This window comes from Poecilia reticulata, chromosome 15 (genome assembly GCF_904066995.2).
Source record: "Poecilia reticulata chromosome 15, P_reticulata-male-v2, whole genome shotgun sequence".
NCBI lineage: Eukaryota > Metazoa > Chordata > Actinopteri > Cyprinodontiformes > Poeciliidae > Poecilia > Poecilia reticulata.
The window spans coordinates 9,025,701-9,044,788 of NC_088844.1; the positions used below are offsets into that span (position 1 = coordinate 9,025,701).

The 19,088-nt window shown below is 38.6% G+C and overlaps 1 protein-coding gene across 4 annotated transcripts in view; it reads right to left on the reverse strand.

Moving 5' to 3' along the window:
• Positions 1–19,088, reverse strand: part of anapc1 (anaphase promoting complex subunit 1) — a 55,007-nt gene that overhangs the window by 14,676 nt on the left and 21,243 nt on the right. Inside the window, exons 25-43 of one of the 4 annotated variants that reach the window (XM_008428801.3) lie at positions 18,627–18,705; positions 16,412–16,448; positions 16,203–16,276; positions 14,771–14,949; positions 14,245–14,331; positions 13,991–14,130; positions 13,637–13,755; positions 13,303–13,433; positions 11,747–11,887; positions 9,426–9,578; positions 9,202–9,283; positions 8,060–8,151; positions 7,554–7,688; positions 7,302–7,384; positions 6,244–6,322; positions 6,070–6,144; positions 3,491–3,543; positions 3,096–3,240; positions 2,777–2,970 (exon numbers count right to left, since the gene is read on the reverse strand). In XM_008428801.3, coding sequence (XP_008427023.1) covers positions 2,777–2,970; positions 3,096–3,240; positions 3,491–3,543; positions 6,070–6,144; positions 6,244–6,322; positions 7,302–7,384; positions 7,554–7,688; positions 8,060–8,151; positions 9,202–9,283; positions 9,426–9,578; positions 11,747–11,887; positions 13,303–13,433; positions 13,637–13,755; positions 13,991–14,130; positions 14,245–14,331; positions 14,771–14,949; positions 16,203–16,276; positions 16,412–16,448; positions 18,627–18,705 — 2,078 coding nt within the window. Of the gene's footprint in view, positions 1–2,776; positions 2,974–3,086; positions 3,241–3,490; positions 3,544–6,069; positions 6,145–6,243; positions 6,323–7,301; positions 7,385–7,553; positions 7,689–8,059; positions 8,152–9,201; positions 9,284–9,425; positions 9,579–11,746; positions 11,888–13,302; positions 13,434–13,636; positions 13,756–13,990; positions 14,131–14,244; positions 14,332–14,770; positions 14,950–16,202; positions 16,277–16,411; positions 16,449–18,626; positions 18,706–19,088 lie in introns of all 4 variants that reach the window. The other 3 variants (XM_081616187.1, XM_017309138.2, XM_008428799.3) reach the window with 3 other exon arrangements.

Here is a 19,088-nt window from a genome sequence, read left to right on the forward strand (position 1 = left end):
AAAAACAGGTGAGAAAAATGAATGAGAGGAGTGCGCGAGGCACATCTGAATAGAAAAGTCTGATGCAAATAAGCGAGTGGCTGAATGGTAGATAAGCAGAGGGAAACTGATGGAGTGTAAGAATGATATCACTCCAGTTTTGACCCTTCCACCTCTGCAAATCCACAATGAACCAGACCTCAGTGCATGGCATTCAAGTCTGCACTCCCTGCAATTCCGTGGCCCAACATCTACAATGAAGTAGGGGCAGAATAAATCAAAAGGTCCATCAGATTATGACTCTTGTGGGGGGGAAACATTTGCAGCATCTAATGACAGAGTGTGAGCTGTTGTTTCTGTTAGAAACACGCAGGGCGAGGTCAGCAGTTTGAGGAACCTCGTTAGGGTGTGTGAGAGTTTTCTGTGTACAGCAGTCATTCAATAAGCTCAAAATAAGGCTTGCAGCAGGTCTGTGTATTTCTGCACCAGTCACGCACAATGAGTGCATGTGGTCTACCTGATGCTTTCCAAAAGCACGAGATGTAAATCTAGTGGCTGTGTGTGCTGACTTTTGATTTGAAAACCTCACGAGGACAGACCTATTGTCTTGATTTTTCCATTCTTTGGCGACTTAATTATACTCTGCATGCCCCTTGTCGCAGGATACATAAGTTAGTGAATGCCAAGAAGAGAAGATGTGATGATCAAAGTCTTTAACTATTATAGCTGGGATTGCTACTCCACGGTTGATCTCATGACAGCATAAATAAAGATCAGTATAGTCAAAAATATTAATAAATGCAATTATTGCATGTTAATCAGATTGGGCACCGAGACAAAATGCCTGCCAGTTTTCCACATCTATTACGGAGCATCTTCACTGCCAGGTGTTTTAGATCAAATATGAGGATTATTATTATCAACGGCTGCAAGTTTCAAATGATTAAAGCGTATGTAACCTTCATGTAAAAGATGCCAAGTTTCTAAAAATTCCAAAGTGGGCGGAGCCAAAATACAGGCTCAAGTGCCTGGATGAGCTGAGGGGGTTAAGTGCACATGTAGTCAGGATGACGGAAAGCACCGTTTCCAATTTAGCAGTTCTATGGCAATATTTAGATACTCCTTTTCGGAAAAAAAGAAAAGTGATTAGCTACAAACTTAACATTTTTTGTGTTCCTGGAGTCTTTGGTGTCAACATGTGAAAGCACCATTCGTTCTGCAGCAACCTCTCTGAGCAAGAATCAAGTGCTGCTGTAAGCCTCTCCCACTTCCTAGGTTCTGTAGTCAGACATTGTCCACTTTTCAAATGAGTCACGCATGTGCAAAGCAGAAAAATACTATTGAATTGACACTCGCCACTTTCACAATTCCAACTGCTGACTCGCAACGGGGTTGTGTGTCTGAGTGGGACAGTTCTATACCCGAACGCAGGTGATGCAGACATCGACAAAACTGTTCAGGTTGTAAGCAACAGGAAAATTCAACTGCGGCAACCACCGCTCAACCCAAAGAGGACACTATTAAATTGTTTTTTAGCCAAATATTACAGAATTAAACATGTTTACATGAAAATGTCTCAAATTGTATATTAGTAAATAGGGGTGCACTGATCGCCGATTACCGTTAAAAAATTTTTTTTTAAATACAAACATTTAAAAAAGCCTTACCTGCCGATTCCCGATACCAATTTTTTTTCGGTATGAAATATTGCTCAATATAGGAAGAAAGCTGCAAAGTTAGCAACAGAGGGGTAATTATTGTTGACTGTAAACGTGGAGACATGCCGTGGTGGGTCATCAGTCCAACCTTTCTCACGGGAGAGTAGAAGAGAACACTGGTTGGGGTTTAGACCTTCCTTTACAGAGGTAGATAAGATCGGCTTCACATGTAAGATTCGGTCGATCATCAATTCCCCAAAATTAAGAAAATCGGCACCGATGAATAGGCACCAATAAATCGGTGCACCCTTTATGGATCAATCTGTTTATCTGCAAAATAAAAGTAGATGTAGGGTTTAAGTACTCTGAACATTTTAGGAACATGTATATTGAAAGGCCATTTACACTCCCACTGATCTTTTCATATCAGCCGAGTCCCCTCTAAGATGGACTGTAAATACAGCAGAAGATAAATCTGAGTAATAAGAAAAACAAATGTAATGTAAGAGGATTCTCTGGTGGCTCCCTCTGCAGACAACGCTTTGCAGGGGTGGCTTAGTGGAGGGCCATGAAATCTGAAACCGAAGTCGCAGAGAAAGCCACAGGGTGGTTGTTGTGTGGGTTCCAACCGGGACACAAGTCAAGGTCTGATCAATCCTGGCTGGAGTTCTCTGGATGATGTTGAGTCCTGAAACATCCATCATCCCCAGGTTGCACGATGATGCAAGAGATATCACCGGATCTAACAAACCTGAGTTCTTTGCAGAATCGCTGCTTTTATTATAAGAATAACGATTTACTGATTAGATTATTGAAGTCAATCGGGCGCAAATTCATGGGTTTCAGATACGAAAATCTGTAGAAAGGAAAATGTCTTTAAATATTCAATTTCTTCAGATTTTCAAGTGTTGTGTGCATTCACATGGGAGATGAGTATATTTGATACTTGTTGACGCAAATCATTAATCATTAATATAGTTTTAAAAAAAACATAGGAGTTTCTGTACTTAATAGTTTTGTTTGTTTGTTTGTTTTTGCAATTTTAACTTGAAAATAAAAGCAATCGTCCATAATTTAAATATAGCTCTAAGCGTTATTTCAGTGTTTCAGTATTTTCATTGCCTCTGTGTTCATCTCACCTGCCACCTCCCAGGAAGAGCAGGCCGAGGGCCATGTGATGAGCCATGTGAAAGCCATAGTTCATCTCGCCGCCAGTTCGCTTGTGGAAGAAGCGACACAGCTGCAGGACCTTCAGGTTCCCGGTGCCCGCCATTACCATAGACATCGACAGCAGGATCATCGACAGGCAGGTTTGTAGATTGTAATACCCCATCTGCTGAGATGGACCAGCATGCAAGTTAAGGCATAACAAAGTAGAGAGAAATGCACAAGTACTTTTCATGGCTGTGGCAAATTACTGAAAGGTGAAGAACATAAATAAACACGCACTGCACCCACAGCCGCAGTGCCAGCAAACGACATCATCTTCATGAAAGTCTTGGCGAACTCGTAGAGGCAGTCAAAGGCGTCGGAATTGGCAGAGCCAGCAAAGCGTAAACCCAATGCCATGCACGCGCCAGCGGTGATGTAGTCTTGGGCTTGACTGAGAAAAACAAAACGTTTTTAGAAATGCTACGCTAAAACACAGAAGATTTTTATTAAACTATTTCAATGGATAAAAAAAAATCAACAAGACGCAAAATAAAAGTGCTAGTACATGTGAAAGAATATTTGCAAAACCCTGGATGTAAAGAAGTAAAATAAAAGCACTATTCAGGCTGATTTAACTGCCAAAATAACAATGACTTAGCAGCAAACACACTTAGACTGATCGTTTCGGGATCTGTACTTACGCCATTGTGTCCATATTGATGTCTTCTGAGGGGTCAAAATTCCCCCTCATGATCTAAAACAAACCAAATAATACAATTAAATTACTTAGTTTTATTGACACGTCAATAAAAAAAAATTAAAAGACATCATGGCATCATAATGAATGAAAAATGTACCTAAAACATGTATGAAGTTCTGCAATAAGAGAATCATGCCTGGTTTCTTTGTTTATTTTAATGGTGGGCTGAGATAGAAACAAAGCTAACTAATTTAAGTCTTTATATCTACTTAATCGTGATTAAAAATAATTTTAGTAAGCAGCAATGTCCAACACAAGAAAATTTAATTTAAAAAAAAATAGTGATCCCTTCATTTAGAGGAAATTTTAATTTTGTGGCTTTGCTTTCATGCTGGGGTTCATCCCACCAAACAAGACTGGGATGTAGTTGCACTAAAAATGTCTTAAAGTTTTAAATCTGAGTGAAAAGTTATCCCATGGTCTCCAGTAAATTTTCCCAAAACACCAAGAAATCCAAAGAGATCCTTTATCTTTAGTCTTTTTTTCTCTTTTGGTGAAAAGATAGTTATTGTAGTTTTTTCCGCATTTAATTAGAGAATAACTGTCAACCATTCAGCTTTTAACTGAATGTAAAATTCATAGCAAAACTTTATTTGGGAGGAAAAAAAAACATACAACTGAATAATCTGCATGACAATGACAGGAGATGTCCTTTAAAAAAAATGACAATACGGGAGATAAGAAGGAGCAGCCTGATCATAAACAATGGCCCCAAAACAAAACCCTGTGGAACGCCAAACTGAACGAGACAGGAACGAGATCTGTAAGTTGATGTAGTCAAGAAGATACATCCATCAGATAAGACAACTTCTGCAAAACAGAACCTGATATACCAGCCCAACACCTGGTAGGCAGAGTCAAATGGTCAAAAGCAAAAAAAGCTGAAGTCAGCTCTCACCGAAGTAGCACAGAAGATTTACTGTTGCACTCTGCATCAAAATATCATTTGAGATTCTAAGAAAAGCCGTTTCAGTTGAGTGGGATTTACAAAACCCAGACTGAAAGCGGTGCAGAATACAGTACCAATAAAAACCAGCGGTTAACTGCTTGATTACAACCCTCTCTAAGATCTTAGGCAGAAAATAAAGCTTTGAGATTAGTCTTAAACTGCTGAAAAGAGAAGGATCCTAACTAAACTTTTTAAAGTAATTAAAGTAAAAACTAGAGGTGTGCCGATCGATCGGTCACCGATCATAATCGGCCGATTTTTGTGAAAAAGTGCATGATCGGTGATCGGTGATCATTGGCTCTGGTTGCCGATACCGATCACCTGCATCTCATTTCGCAGCCTGCCTGTCCAGCTGGTCTCCTCTTTCCTTCACACTGCGCAAACGTGCAGCAACAAATCCTAAGCGATGTGGAACTATAACGCACTGAGTGAATGGGGAAGTTTGCGTGTTGCGGCGGAAAATTGAAGCATGTCAAAATGTATCAACACAACGAAGCTAATACGACATAAAAACAATGCCATTCTTGACGGAGTTTGGCTACATCGAGGCTCACTGCAGTAAAAAAACATATGGAGGATCAGATAGCAGGTAAAGCAGCGCACAGCTACAAACACTCACCCGGATTATTAGCATGACGGTCAGAAAGCTAAACAAACACGCAAAATTATTTAAGTCTTCGAGCTGCGATGTAAGATGCTGGTTCTGCTCTTGCTGTTGAACCGCTGCTACACGCTACAGATAGTAATATTTCACAGACGGAGCGCCGCTTCTGCTCCACCTGGTAGTGACTCTCACACCGAACCTCTGTTTAAAGCTGCAGCATCTAACCTAAAAAATACATTTTACATACATATTAAAACTTTTGCTGTCCTAACATGAGATAATCTCTAAAAAAATAATCGATCTCCTCCCTGCTCTGCATAATTACTCTGCTCAGTCAGAAACAGCCACTCAGAACTAGCAGTAATCAGCTAGCCGCCATGCTATCAGGAAGTTTTCATTCAGCAACTCTGGATTGTTTATTGTAATGGATCCTGTATTTACCTTTAAATGTTAAGTTTTATACTTGAATTTTTTTGGCAATGTTAAGAGGTTTTATTTTGGCTCTTTGCATTATTTAGCCTCTTCAGAGCCTTCATATGTTTTCAGTCTGTTAAAGATAGCAGTACAATTTGCAGAATGCCTGTTTTGTTTAGTTTTCTTCTTGGAAAAAGTGATTAAAAACAAGTTTTTGTCTAAATTAAGGTGAATTCAACAGAAAAATGTTCTGGAAGGAAAACATGCTGACATAGTAGCACTGACACATTCCAGCTGTTTTCTCTACTTTCACCTCATCAGGATGTTTAATTCTACCACAGATACTGCATTCTCTGGCTTTAGACTTTTGAATCTTGACATTCTGTAGAAATAATTATCCTTAATGTTTGCTCTGTAAAAAGCTTCATCACATAAAATTCTCTCTAAGCTAACCAGTATGATTTTAGGGTGCTATAGCAACTTCCTGCAAGATCTACAAGAATACAACACCACATCAACAATCAGTAATGCCGTCATCTGTGCATTTTCTCACCTGGGGTATATTACTCTTAACCCACTCTGTGTTCGGCAGGATTTCATCCCACATGATAATGCACCGTGCAAGAGTCTGTTGGAGAAGAGAAGCGAGTACATCAGATCTAGGAGAGGTGGGAAAAATATCATCCGACTCATGAGCGAAGAGACACATAGCGGGCGTCACACTAACCCTCAGCAGCAGAAACTCTGGCTTAATGAAGTCCAGCAGAAACCAGGTATCTGGAGGTTTCAGCCAATCAGCAATCGACCTAAAGGACAGAACCGGGATGAGAAAAGGGAGTGTTAATACCCTGCCTCAACACCTTCTCCGCTAACAGGCAGACAAAATCGGGTGAGCGTTGACAAAATTAGCAACCCCTTGACCAACTACACAGCTGGGAGGTGGAGGAGTTTTCTTCTGTCGTCAGGTTATGATGCTCTGCGGTTCACATGGATTAGAAGTAGCTCGATTTAGCAGAGATTAAGCACATTTAATAAAGTACTTCTATATTATTTGCACAGATTTAAATAATGTGGTGTGCACAAATCTGCAATCTGTTCACAAATGCCCACTTAGAAAAAAGTTTCAAGTACGCTTCTCTGTAATGCATCAAGCTACACCGCCAATCCCCTCACCTCTTTTTCAAATGGATTTGTTTAAAACTTGCATATATCCTTCAGATGATATCAAAGTCACAGAGCAGTGGAGGAAAAAAAGATAAGGTGGCACAACAAGGAAGTAAGAAAATTTTCAGCAGACCTTCAGCTCTTTAAAACAAGGCAGCAGTAGGAGACAAAGAAGCAGAAAACTGCTATACAAACTATAAACTATCTATAAAGCAGAATAATACACATACTGACAATGTGTCAATTCATTTAACAGGTTAGGTACTTTAAAAATAGAGTACAGAAACTCAGCTTGTCACGTAACAACCACAAACGTAAATATAGCTTGTGGAAGGTTATGTGAAAGCAGGGCTAGATGATAAAATAATGCACCCAAGCTTTGAATATCTAACAGAGAACTGCTGCTCATCAGAAAAACGCTGCAGGACAACTGCAAACCTCTGATCACATGGCCGTCCACCTAGACAGAAAGGCTGGGGGAGGAAAGCATTAACCAGAGAAGGAGCCATGTGGCTCATGGTACCTCTGGAGGAGCTGCAAGGATTCATAGCTAAGGTAGGAGAATGCTGGGTTTGAATACAAAGTAATCTTGGATCAAAACCTCATAAAAACTTGTCCTACCTGTTGTTGGTCTTCAGGTAGATCATGGCGAGGGCCAACGTGGCTCCTGGACACGTCACGTCTACATTTATTGTGTCACCCTCCTGAGAAGACAGTTATTCGAACAAATAATCTAACGACAGCAGCCTCTATTGCAGCACCGCTTCCATGTTCTTTCTGAAACATTTTGGCGCTTGCCATTTTTACAGCACTGCAATCTGCAATTTCCTTTTTGTATTCTGTAACATTTTTCAATTCTGTGTTAGCGTCTACCTTGATCTGATAGCTGGGAGACTTGTGCCTTTCCCTACTGGCCCCGGCCTGAGCTCTTCGATGTCCCCCAACCATGTACTGGTACAACTGTTCGGGAACATTGAGGTCCGTCATTCCGATCAGGTTGCTGCCGTGCTGAAAAATGCAGAGGAAATGGTAACACAGAGAGAGAAGAGGTCAAATGATTAGGGGAATCGCTAATAAATAAAAAGAAAAATTAAAAGAAACTTGCACATTGAAGTGTCTATGTAGAAAAAATAGCTTTATAGCAAACAAAAATTGTCATTGGTGAAGATGGTGAGTGTTTCCTGAAACAACTGCCATCCAAAAACTTGTAAAAGAAACATATTACTAATATAAAATGCATAAACCTGCAGTAAAACAGATTTGGCCTTGAAAAGAAAACAATATTAACAGTCATATAAAGTCAAGGAAATCTAGACCTACAAGTGTTTTCCTGTTGCCATTTGTTTCACAAACTTTGTGCTTTTATTTGGGTCACTCACCCCAAGACAAACCATGCCAAGTGCGAGTCCTGCTGCGAGTGAATAGGACTCCCTGTCAGTGCAGTACTCCATCTCTGGACCTGGAGGACGGCCTTTAAAAACACATGCAAGACTTTATTAGTTTAACTTCGTTGTCGTATAAACAGACAATGTCACGACCACAGAAGCAACAAACAACAAGGATCAAGTAAAAAATCTAAACAAAATAAGTGGTTGAATAAATGAATGAGCGATTTTTGATAAAAACCAATCCGGTTTTTGTAAGATGCATTCAACAGAACTTTATTTTCAGCAATGACAGCTGTTCCAGCTGTTCCAGACTTTTCAGCTGACTTTGACACTGTTAATTATCTTAATCAAAATAAAGCAAAGTTTAGAGCAGTACTTTGAAGGCTACAAAATTTACGACAATAGCGCAAATTTCGCACAGAAATATAAAAAAAATGTATCTAACCTTTTTAAGATGAAAAAGTTGATAAAGCTGACAGGTTTTGAGTGTTAATGTGTTTCATCTAAAAAATGCAAGGACCAGTGAATCATTTGAATTTTTTTCTTTTTTTGAGTATCATACAGACTAAATGTTACAAAATGAGTTCATAAACTGAACTTGGAAGTTGTTTTAGGACTTAATAAAAAGAGCTGCAATAACTTAATACTGAAGTTGCATGACAGGAAACAAGGGTTAGGGTTGGAGATTATCTCTTGGATGTTTTTAGATCAGTTGACTTTTGAAAAAAAAAAAGTCTCTGTGTCTGTATAAACCATATCATGTCACACTCTGCTGTTCTAATCTGTGGGATGCCCCAAGACTCGGTTTAGAGTCCACTTCGTTTTGCTTTATACTAAGCCCCTTGGACATCCATTTTGTGCAGGAACAAGCTTGGGAGTTTCCCCAACAACTTCCCAGAAAAAACTGCATTTTCTAATTCCATTTTACACAAAATATAAAAAGGCTTTATTTTCAGCTTCCTCAACTTTTCCACATGACTGTATTTGCTGCAGGCTGTGCATGTTTTGCATTCAAAACCAAAACGTATAAATTCTGGAACAATTATATGTTTTATATCTCCACAGAGGCAGTAAAGGTTTAAAATCATTTATTTGTTAACCCTTCATCTTTTATGGAAGAAAACAACACAGACCGATCTCAGACAGCAGGACTTCAGCATTGTGTCTGTGTCCTGTTCCCTGGTACACCAGACCAATACCAATGACAGCTGCAACCTGCAGGACAGACACATTTAAAAATGATTTTAGTGCAGCTATTGTGCTGGGTGGTAAATGGAGAGAGAGGAAAAAAAACCTTGTGGTATTTTTAGGTTTTGATTCACCCAAAAAATAACATTCATGTCTACAATGCACGCACCTGAACATTGTGTGGCACGTCCAGCTCAGTGGAGGTGGGAGGGAGCAAAGCAGGAATGTGAATACTGAGCAGTCGGGTGATTGACATGTCCATGGTGCCCAGTTTGGCAGAAGAAACGCCCAGCAGGAGTCCAATGCTGGTCATCTCATGTCCCTGTCAGAAACAGGGACAGACACAGAATGAAAAATGTTCAGTCTCACTGGGGCACTTGACAGGTAAACACATAAAATAACTACTTTATTTTCCTTTACATTCTCACATGCAATGCAGAAAACGTGTCATAAATCAGTTTTTTTTTTTCAATTAATAATCAATTTTATATAAATGTAAGTACTCTTTCCATTCGAGACTTTACGGTTGAAAATAAAAAAAATAATATTGTTTGCTATTAATTTGCGGCATTGCTACAGTCAGGCTGGTTTACATAATGGCACCAGCAAAAACCAAAATGGAAAGCAGGAAGCACTGGAGGCAGACAGTCGGAAGGGAGACAGGACACAAAAAAGAAAATTTAGAATAAAGAAGGGACAGGAAGGAAGAATGGAAGTATGCAACGAAGGAAAGAAAGACATGATGTAGGACACTAAGGAAGCACAACAACGGAAGGAAGAACAGAAGAAAATGGACTCAAGGAATGAAAAGAGATAAGTACAGACAAAAGCCAAGGAAGAGAGGGAGTGGTAGGGTAAGAATTCCTGTGGTTATTAACTCTTTACAGAATCCTGCTGAATGGTGCCGCGTGTAACACAACAGCAAAAATGTTTGAACAACTATGGATTTGGATAATTTTCCACAGTTGATGTCCAGATAATGACGACAGTATGCATCAAGTTTATATTAAATGGTTTTGAATATGGTTGATTTTTGCTCTATGCCACAAATAAAAATATACAGAATTAAAATTCTTACTTTTGTCCTTGCCTTATGTACTTCACTTCTGTTTCGTTTTTTACTGATGAACCACTTCAGGTTTATCTTTTTAAGTGTATTTTGTAAGCTAAGGTGCTTCCCCTAAATTCTATTATGGTTCATGTGGACATTTTATCAAAATACTTTAAAAATGAGATAATTTAATCGCTTAGTATTTCTGAAATCTTTAAAGCATCTCATTACTACCATTAAAGTTTGAGTGTGTAAAAGCTACACCTATTTATTTGGCTGCATTGTTGACTCCATGTTTGTAAAAAAGCAGCTGAAGCTTGGGGATTAACGATCTGCTTGGCTGTGAGCACGACTCGAAATTCTCTTTAAAACCACAGCCATGCACAATTCTGACAAACTGTTCGTTTGCATAGCGGTATAATTGCTCTTCTACAGCGAAAGTTGAAACCAGAAGAAAACCACCACTGACGAAAACGCTTCGCTGTCAACCATGTTCACAACTTTCATTCACACTGCTGGGCTGAGCTGTTAATACCCGCCTTTGTGAATAAATAAAAGGACACTGTGAGCACTTCCTGACTGGGTTTACACACTTTTCAATTTCGAATTTATTAGAAAATAGGATTACTTTATTCCCCCTAATCAAAACTTTAGGTACTGGCAAATGATATTATATGGACACGCGGCCAGTACAATAACCTTTACGAAAAAGAAAAAAAAAATAGATTGCTTCCAATTTAAATTTCACTTTAAGTCCAGAATGAACACTGCAGCTTGCAATTAGAGCTAGCTGTAAGTAGCATGTGCATTCTTAGTGTAGTCAAATCTTTGAGTGGACCTTCTTACACTGCATATTTACATAAATGAGTCACAGGGGATGCACATTAACAACTACAACTTAATTTCACAATCTGAATCAACATGAAAACGAATCTTAACTGCTGAATGGTCGCAGTGGTTCCTGTTTGTCTTTATTCATTTTTCTCTGTGGTGACTTTTTATTATTTAGGTAAAAGAACGAACAAAAAATAAAGTTTTGACGTGCAGCATCCTGTTTTTCTCCACTGAAAGTGGGAAAGCATCGTCTTATTTCTAAATTTCTCAGAAGCCAGAGTTTCGCTTTGACTAGCGGTCGGGCTTTGATGCAAGGTTACAGTTCTCGTTTACGCTCATCTCAAGAGAGGTGAGCATGTTGTGTGTGAGAGCAAGTAAATCAAAGCAAAGTGGAGCATCGTGCCTGTGTACTAAATTCCACATAAGTCGGCGCATTTACTGTGTTCTGCAAATTACTGGCGGCAGCGGTTGTTTAGAGCAACCACCAAGTTAAATCAAGGATATTCATTAGCATCAATCTGCATGTTTCAATTGGGGAATGTTGGTGGGATTTATGTTACAAAATGAACAAAAAAAAAAAACTGCTGAACTCCGTTTGTGCAAACCTTGGTGAGGTAGTCATGTATGTTGAGCGTAGCGAGCTTGGTGAGGTGTCCGTTGAGGCCGAGGGCCATTAGAAAGCCTGCGTACTCGTTAGCCAGCTCAGGGCTCTTCGGCTTGTTGTATGCGATCCATGCCGAGTCCACCTTAAGACAAGAAACACACATAATCAGACCTTTTTGTAGAAGAAAAATGTTTTTCTTTATTGATGAGTAGAAAAGAATCAGCATTTTTAAGCAAAAGACCAAATCTAAACCAGATTCCCTAGCGATACCCACACGCGCCTGCTGGATACTTAATAGAGCTGTTAGTTCTATTAATTAAAGTCTATTAGTTAAAATATTCAGCTGAGAACTAGGAGGCTCTTTCAAGAAGGTGATAAGTACCACCACTTCTCAAAGATTTCCCATCAGTAAACTCATACGACCTAAAAATGCCCATATTTGATCATTTAAACAACTATCAGTTTAGTAACAGACGTCTGCTGATATTCTGATTATGCTTGTAAAGAACACAAACACACAACAGTAAATAAATATCACAGTATATACCGTATTTTCCGCACTATAAGGCGCACATAAAAACCTTCAATTTCCTCAAAAGCCGACAGTGCGCCTTATAATCCGGTGCGCCTTATATATGAACCAATATTGAGAAACAACAGGTCTAGCAACTACGGTAAGCAGCCGCTGACTTTATTTTCCCCCGTAGAAGAAGAAGCGCGCGGTGCATGCTGGGATAGTTGTCAGAACGCTGGTTTGCTAATAAAGTTTGATAATACATTTAAAGCCAGGGGGGCGGGGGAAGAGAGACAGAGACTGCAGCGGCAGCATGTCGGTTGGTCTGTGTTACCCAGAAAGCAGTTGGGCACAATATCACAACACCAACACCGTGAGTGAAACAATGACTGGGGCAGACTACTATATAAAGTACTGGGGTACCATTTCTTTACAAATGTGGATGTGTAATAATAGAGTACGGAACAAATTGGCAACCCAAACTGCAGCGTCTATTCTATGCTCCTTATAGTGCGGAAAATACGGTATGTGATTTTGTTCTTGCAACAAATGTATTATCTTTAAAAAAAAAAGAGAAAATATTTTTGAGTTACATTTAGAAGTTAGCATTTTATTCAACAAAATAATGGGTGCTCACTATATTGGTCCATATATATACACATTAGAAGTTGTAACATAATCTGACTGAATTATTGCTGTAGCCGTTATTCAATTCAGCTAATTAAGGCTTTATTTGTCTCATGTAGGAGATCAAATCTTGAAATAATGTTACTAGTAATGCAAGTTGATGCATTTCTACATTTAAACACTAAAAAGGAAAATGTTTGAAAAGAAAGGAACATGCAAAAGAAGCAAGAAAAACAAATAAATGGTTTAGATCTGCAACTTCTACTAGGGTTTATGTGCAGCCATATTGCGGTTGCCTAAAGATGGCTTTTAAAATATGGTAGTAAAGCAAAATAATTGTAAGCAGTTCTTATTAAACTTTTAAAAAACACATGTTCACATGAAAGCAGGCATGAGTCTTGGAGCTTTACGCTAACCTGTGAAGCGGGGGCTATTTTAAGTCCCGCTGCAACTCCATTATGGAAACTGGGCCAGTTGGTCATGTTGGGAGGAACATCAATGTTCCCACTGTTGAGATCTACCATAGTGTTCCTGGGAGGAGCACGGCCTGGAGCAGAGAAACAGAAAGCAGACAGCATCGCAAAATAAAAGTTAATAATGTTGTACTCAAATCAACATGTTTTTTTTTGTCTTCTTCCTATCTGTGCATTTTCTTAAGAAAATTCCAGATATCAAAAAATAATAAAAATAATAAAATCTTGAAAGCAGTAAACACCGAGGTAAAAACATTAATGCAATCGTAGCAACAACCTGTAAGGTTGAGTTTTGGTACAGGCAACGGTTCAGTTGGTACAGGATGGTAGGAAAAGAGCGTGAAGAGGCCTCTGCCAACCGGAAGAGCCATCGTCCTCTGGCACAACTGCAGAAGTCTAAAGCAGACAAAATAGTAAGGCAAAAAGATTTCCAAGAAATTAAAAATGTCACACACAAAAAAAAATAAAACAGATTAAACGGCAAACATCTTTAGGCGTGTAAAGCAGGAACCAAAACATACCAGATGTTTCGCTTCCCTTTAAAAGCTGCTGCATGCTCGATATTTTCTTCCAATTAAGCGTCTGTTTTAGATCGTATGTGATTATATTAACACATGCAAATTGTGCTTACTTGTTTTCTTTCTCCTCTATGTACTCATGGTCTGAAACTTCAGGTTGCTGCACAACACTGACCCGGACCGGCCTTGAGCTCTGGAGGAGCCTTCTGACTTCCTGGATCCTCAAATCTTGACTCCAGATCAGTCCTGTAACCTGAGGGAGAGAAAGAAAAAGACAAAAGATTTCACCTTATCCCAACAGTCCAAGATAATCTTTAGACAAACCAGAAGAAGCACAAATATTCCAGTCAGGTAACAATCCAGTTACCTCATGAATTATGTCCAACATGCCATCTTCCTCCTCATCTGCTTCTGAGGATGCAGGAGGGACCAAGGAGAATCCTGATCCTACAGACTGAAAACACTTAGCAGTGAAAATCTTTCTGCAGAGACGGATGAAGCTGAGAGCACTGGCCTTTCAGGAGATAAAGGCGGCCACTGCCTCTGATATTACTATATCTGCTTCCAACTATACCAAATGTTTTCATAGATCGGGGTAATAGGAAGGTTTTACACTTCACGGCCAGCTGTGTGTATAGATTTTTCGTCTCTAACATTATTAACTGTTGAGTTTGCAACAAAGTGACAAGTTGTGGTTTACAATCTTTCTTTAAAATAACTTAAAATCAAAGCAATATCCTGATTGGCATGCTTTTGGTAGTTGCAAGGGCTTTAAATATGTAGATTTAAAGAAAATGCAGTCATCTATAATAAAGTAAGCCAATGACAGAATAAAAGTAAAATTGGATTCTACTACAGATGGCTGCATCCTGATTTCAGGAATCTCCACTTACAGCTTTGCTTTTTGCCAGGGTCATCTTGTGAGCTTGCTTGGTCAGGTCCTGTCGGCCAATCAGCAGACAGACTTCCTCTGGCCAATCAGAGGACGGCTGCTCGCGACATCGGTAAATTGCCTCTCTGATGGGCAAAGCCACCCCAAACGGGACCGACTCCAAATCCTTCAGGGTGAAGCCTGCAGCATTGGGAAGGCAGGGGTGAATAATTTTGGTTATTTAGAGTTTAAAAGCAACCATAAAGACAGATTATGCATTTTAAAACATGGACCAAGTGCTGTTAAAATGATGTTAATGAGAAGAAAACAGAACTTTTAGTAACTGGTCCAGACCCACAGGGGGAGAGAAACCTACACCCAACTTTTAACACGGACAACCAGTCCTCCAGAGGCAGTAAAAAAAACCCGTTTGATTTAAGAATATATTTTACAAACTATAACCTCAGTAACCACCTTAGAGGGAACTGAACTGGAGGAGTTTAACTTCTATAAATATCTGGGAACCTTAAATGATTCCCTTTTTTAAAACACATGTCTAGAGCCTTGTGAAACGGCTATGACAGAAACTCGGTTTTTAAGTTTGAAAATAAAGATTTGCAGCCACCTTTTCACTGGTGCTGGAGAGCAGGAATGTTTTCAAGCGAATGCGTCTTCGCAACGTCTCCATATGGTGGAGAAGCTTACAACGCTTCACTGAGGTTCATGACAGAGCGCACTCTTTTGTCCAAAAAGGCCATTTTCCTCCTCTGCCTGCTTGTATTTGTTATCTGACAGCCATAGAAAGTAGAGGAAGTTGATGTTTTCGATCTCAGGATTAGTTGTTGCTTTGGGTTCAGGATAACAGCAAGGAAACTGAGGCTGTTTTCCCATTTCCCTTCTCTAAAAAGGAATGAGTAGCAGAGCGACTGGAACAGAACTGAATGCGTTCAAATCCAAATTACGAGAACTTGAGGTCAACTCCCTTTAATGTTTTTAGTATATTTTTTAAATTAATTCTCAATTAAATAAAACCTGGTATCATAAATGTCAGATTAAGCTAAATATGTATGTTTTCTTCTGCGTTACTAGCTAATTTTTATTAAATTTTTATTTTATCAAAAATATTTTACTATTTATCGGATAGTTGTTTTTTTTCATATAATTATTATATCATCATAAGTTTATATTTGTACTTCCCCACAATTCCTCCTCTATAGTTCTTATTTTAGCGTTTTATGTACGTTCACCTGTATTTAACCTTTGTATTACACGCTTGTAAGAAAAGGTCTCTACCAATATAGTTTGATTGGCTACATACGCCACATTTGTTCACCTATCTAAATAACATATCTGATTTGGCTGTGAAAGTCAACTTGTTGACTTTAGCTACATTGCAAGTGTCAAAACATCCATTGTTGTGAGGCAGTGTTGTGAAAATGATACGCTGCTCGTACCCTGTGAGGTGAGCCACACCACCAGCTGCTCAGCTAGACTCTCACTGGAAACCCTGACCTTCACACCGCTCTGCCTGGAAAAACAAAACACAGAAGTACTTTGTGAGAAAAATCACCAATCATTTCAATCATGATTTTATGCCAGAGTTTTTAAACGCACAAAAAAAATGTCTGTAAATAGTTGTACAAAATCTTTGAATTTATTTTACCTTCTGGAGTTTGGCTCACTAGCACGGGATCTCTGGCCTAGAATGATAAAGACATGGACATTGAACACAGCAAACGGCACTAAAATGCAAGCAATATCTCAACTTCCATAAATGAAACTTTATTTATGAGTTAGGAAAATAATAACATAAGATATTCTAAAGTTTTCCTGAAATTATTTAAATCTGCTACTAAAATCTGGCATAAAACACACTTGGATTAAGAGTGAAAGTACCAGTATTATGTATTGTCCATGCACATAGTAACTTTCAACTTCAGTTATTATGACAATGTCATGTATATCAAATATGATTTAAAAGAAATGTTATTTTCTAATTTAACACCTTGAAATTGGGCCTCTGTCTCTTTAAAAACTCCTGCTCTTTCTGAAACTCGGCCTTCAGGATGTCATCACAACATCACTCCCCCATCAACCACTTAACATTTTTACCAGCGTTGAACTGAGAAGTAGTTTATATAAAGAGCTCAGCAAGTGTTTGCTAATTGCTACTGGCTAGTCTGAAGAAGCTGAGTGGGGGAGTCACTGGGAGGCAGATGCTCAGAGGAGGAGCTGCATCTCAAAGGTCCACCCAGGCATTTCCACAAGTGAACAGTTGACATGGGAGATTATGGGATTTCTCAAACATTCATGAAAGAATCAAGGCAACACTCCAGGTGTGTTTTTGATGAGAGAATAACATCATAACATAATGTAAGGCTTAAAAAAGTATATTTTACATAATACTGTCCCTTTAAATACAGGATGAGTAAATCATGTTTTTCTTTTTTGTGACAAGGAATCTGTTCCACTTGAAAATGAAGTCTTAACGCTAAAAGGAGAAAAACAAAAGTTTTCTCATCACTCACAGGCTCAAGGCTAAATTCGGTGACAGAAGAAAAATGGCGGATCAAATAACTGCCACCAAGGAGCTCTAGTGGGCTTTAACATGAGGGGACAACAAAGGAGGAGGAAAAGCAGGAGACTGTGTAATAATCTGACTCTGAAGCAGAGCACAGTGGGGCTGACAGTTAATATGGGTGGCTTATCAATAAATGATTATACCGAGGAAAACAAGCTGTAAAAGTGTTGTTTCAGGCCATTTAAAAAGTACACAGAACTTTAAGTTTCAGGGATATTTTTTCAGAAAATTCATCATGACCAAAAGATTTGTGCATTTTTGTTGGCGCCTAATGTGGTTTCTGTGCTAGTGAACACAGAATATTGCAGCAGAAGAGGACAGAGTCTATGGTAACTAAACCTTTGACGCAGTTACAGATTTAAACATACAAATCATTTTATTAAATGTTTTATAAAAGGTCTAGTGAGGGATTTCCTTTGTCAGGAAAACAACTAAGAGCTTCTCCCATTGAAGTGGTCCCTGTGCTGCAACATCCTGTACTAAACTGGTTCTATATAAAGAAATACAAACAGCCAGAAGTCACTGTGGTCCCTTAAAACTTCCACTCTGCTGCTTCCTGAGTTTATATCCTGGATCAAAGCCCATTTTTTATTTTATCCTTATGAATAGTCGTCTTAAAATTACCCATTTAATTAATGCATAACGCTTTAAAAAAAGCAGATCTGGATTTATAAACACCACTGCACACAGGTGTTACACTTACAATTTCAAGCAGGATTCAAAAACACAGGCTTGCAACAACAGTAGAGCAAGTAGACTATATACTAGACAAAACAGAAATAATGAAAATGAAAATGATCATAGATCCAGTTTAAAATCTTGCTGCAAGAATCTGGACCTTTATATGTTTCTGAATTACTTTGCGTTTGTCTTTAGGTTCTCTGTCAGCAAGTTAAAAATCTAAATTATCAATAATTTGGTAAAAAACTCAAGTTGCGTTATGATAAAACTAACCAATGTCATAATGAACTTAAGAATTTTAATGGAAAAAAGGCCTGTCTGTTCTTTTATCCACATCAATCCTGACATGAGAAATTATAAAACCGAACAGCAGCACATTGAAACTCATTTGCGTAAATTTTGTTTCATTCATGCATCAAAACTTCTGTTCCTTTGTCTAAGCTCAAAACAAAAGTAATGAGAAAAAGCAACCCACTCTGGCCCCTTTTACTTTCCTTTCTTTTTTCTTCCCTTTTTGGGCCAGACCTTCTTGGTCGTTTTAATTACTGGCTGGCTGATTGGTGCACTGCTGCTTTGGTCCAAAACCCCCAACATCTGGTATAAGAATGAAACATACCTGCTGAGAGCTTCAGGAGGTACTTCCATACATTTGTCGACGTAGCATTATCATCTCCAATGATGTACAGAGCATAACTCTGTCAAAAAAAGAAAAGGAGACCCAAAAAAAAGTTATTTTTACGTAAAAGGCAATAACTTAAGTGAAAAACCTTCAAGGACATTGTTGATATCACAACACAAAAAGCATTTAGCTGGTTTTGTCAGTTCTTTTCAACATGACTGAACATGTTTACAAAATGTCAATATTCAATATTCAGGGTTGAGAGGTGTTATTTTAGAAATTTTTGGAATAAATGAAACGAATTTAGGATATTCTGACAGAATGTTTCCACTTTGCGTATGTGCCGGAGCTACATTATTTAGCAATATTTTTCAAGCTGAAGCACCAGAAAAATTTAAAATTTGCACTATTTATTCAACTTTTAAAATAAATAATGAAAGGCCCCATTACTGAACTCAA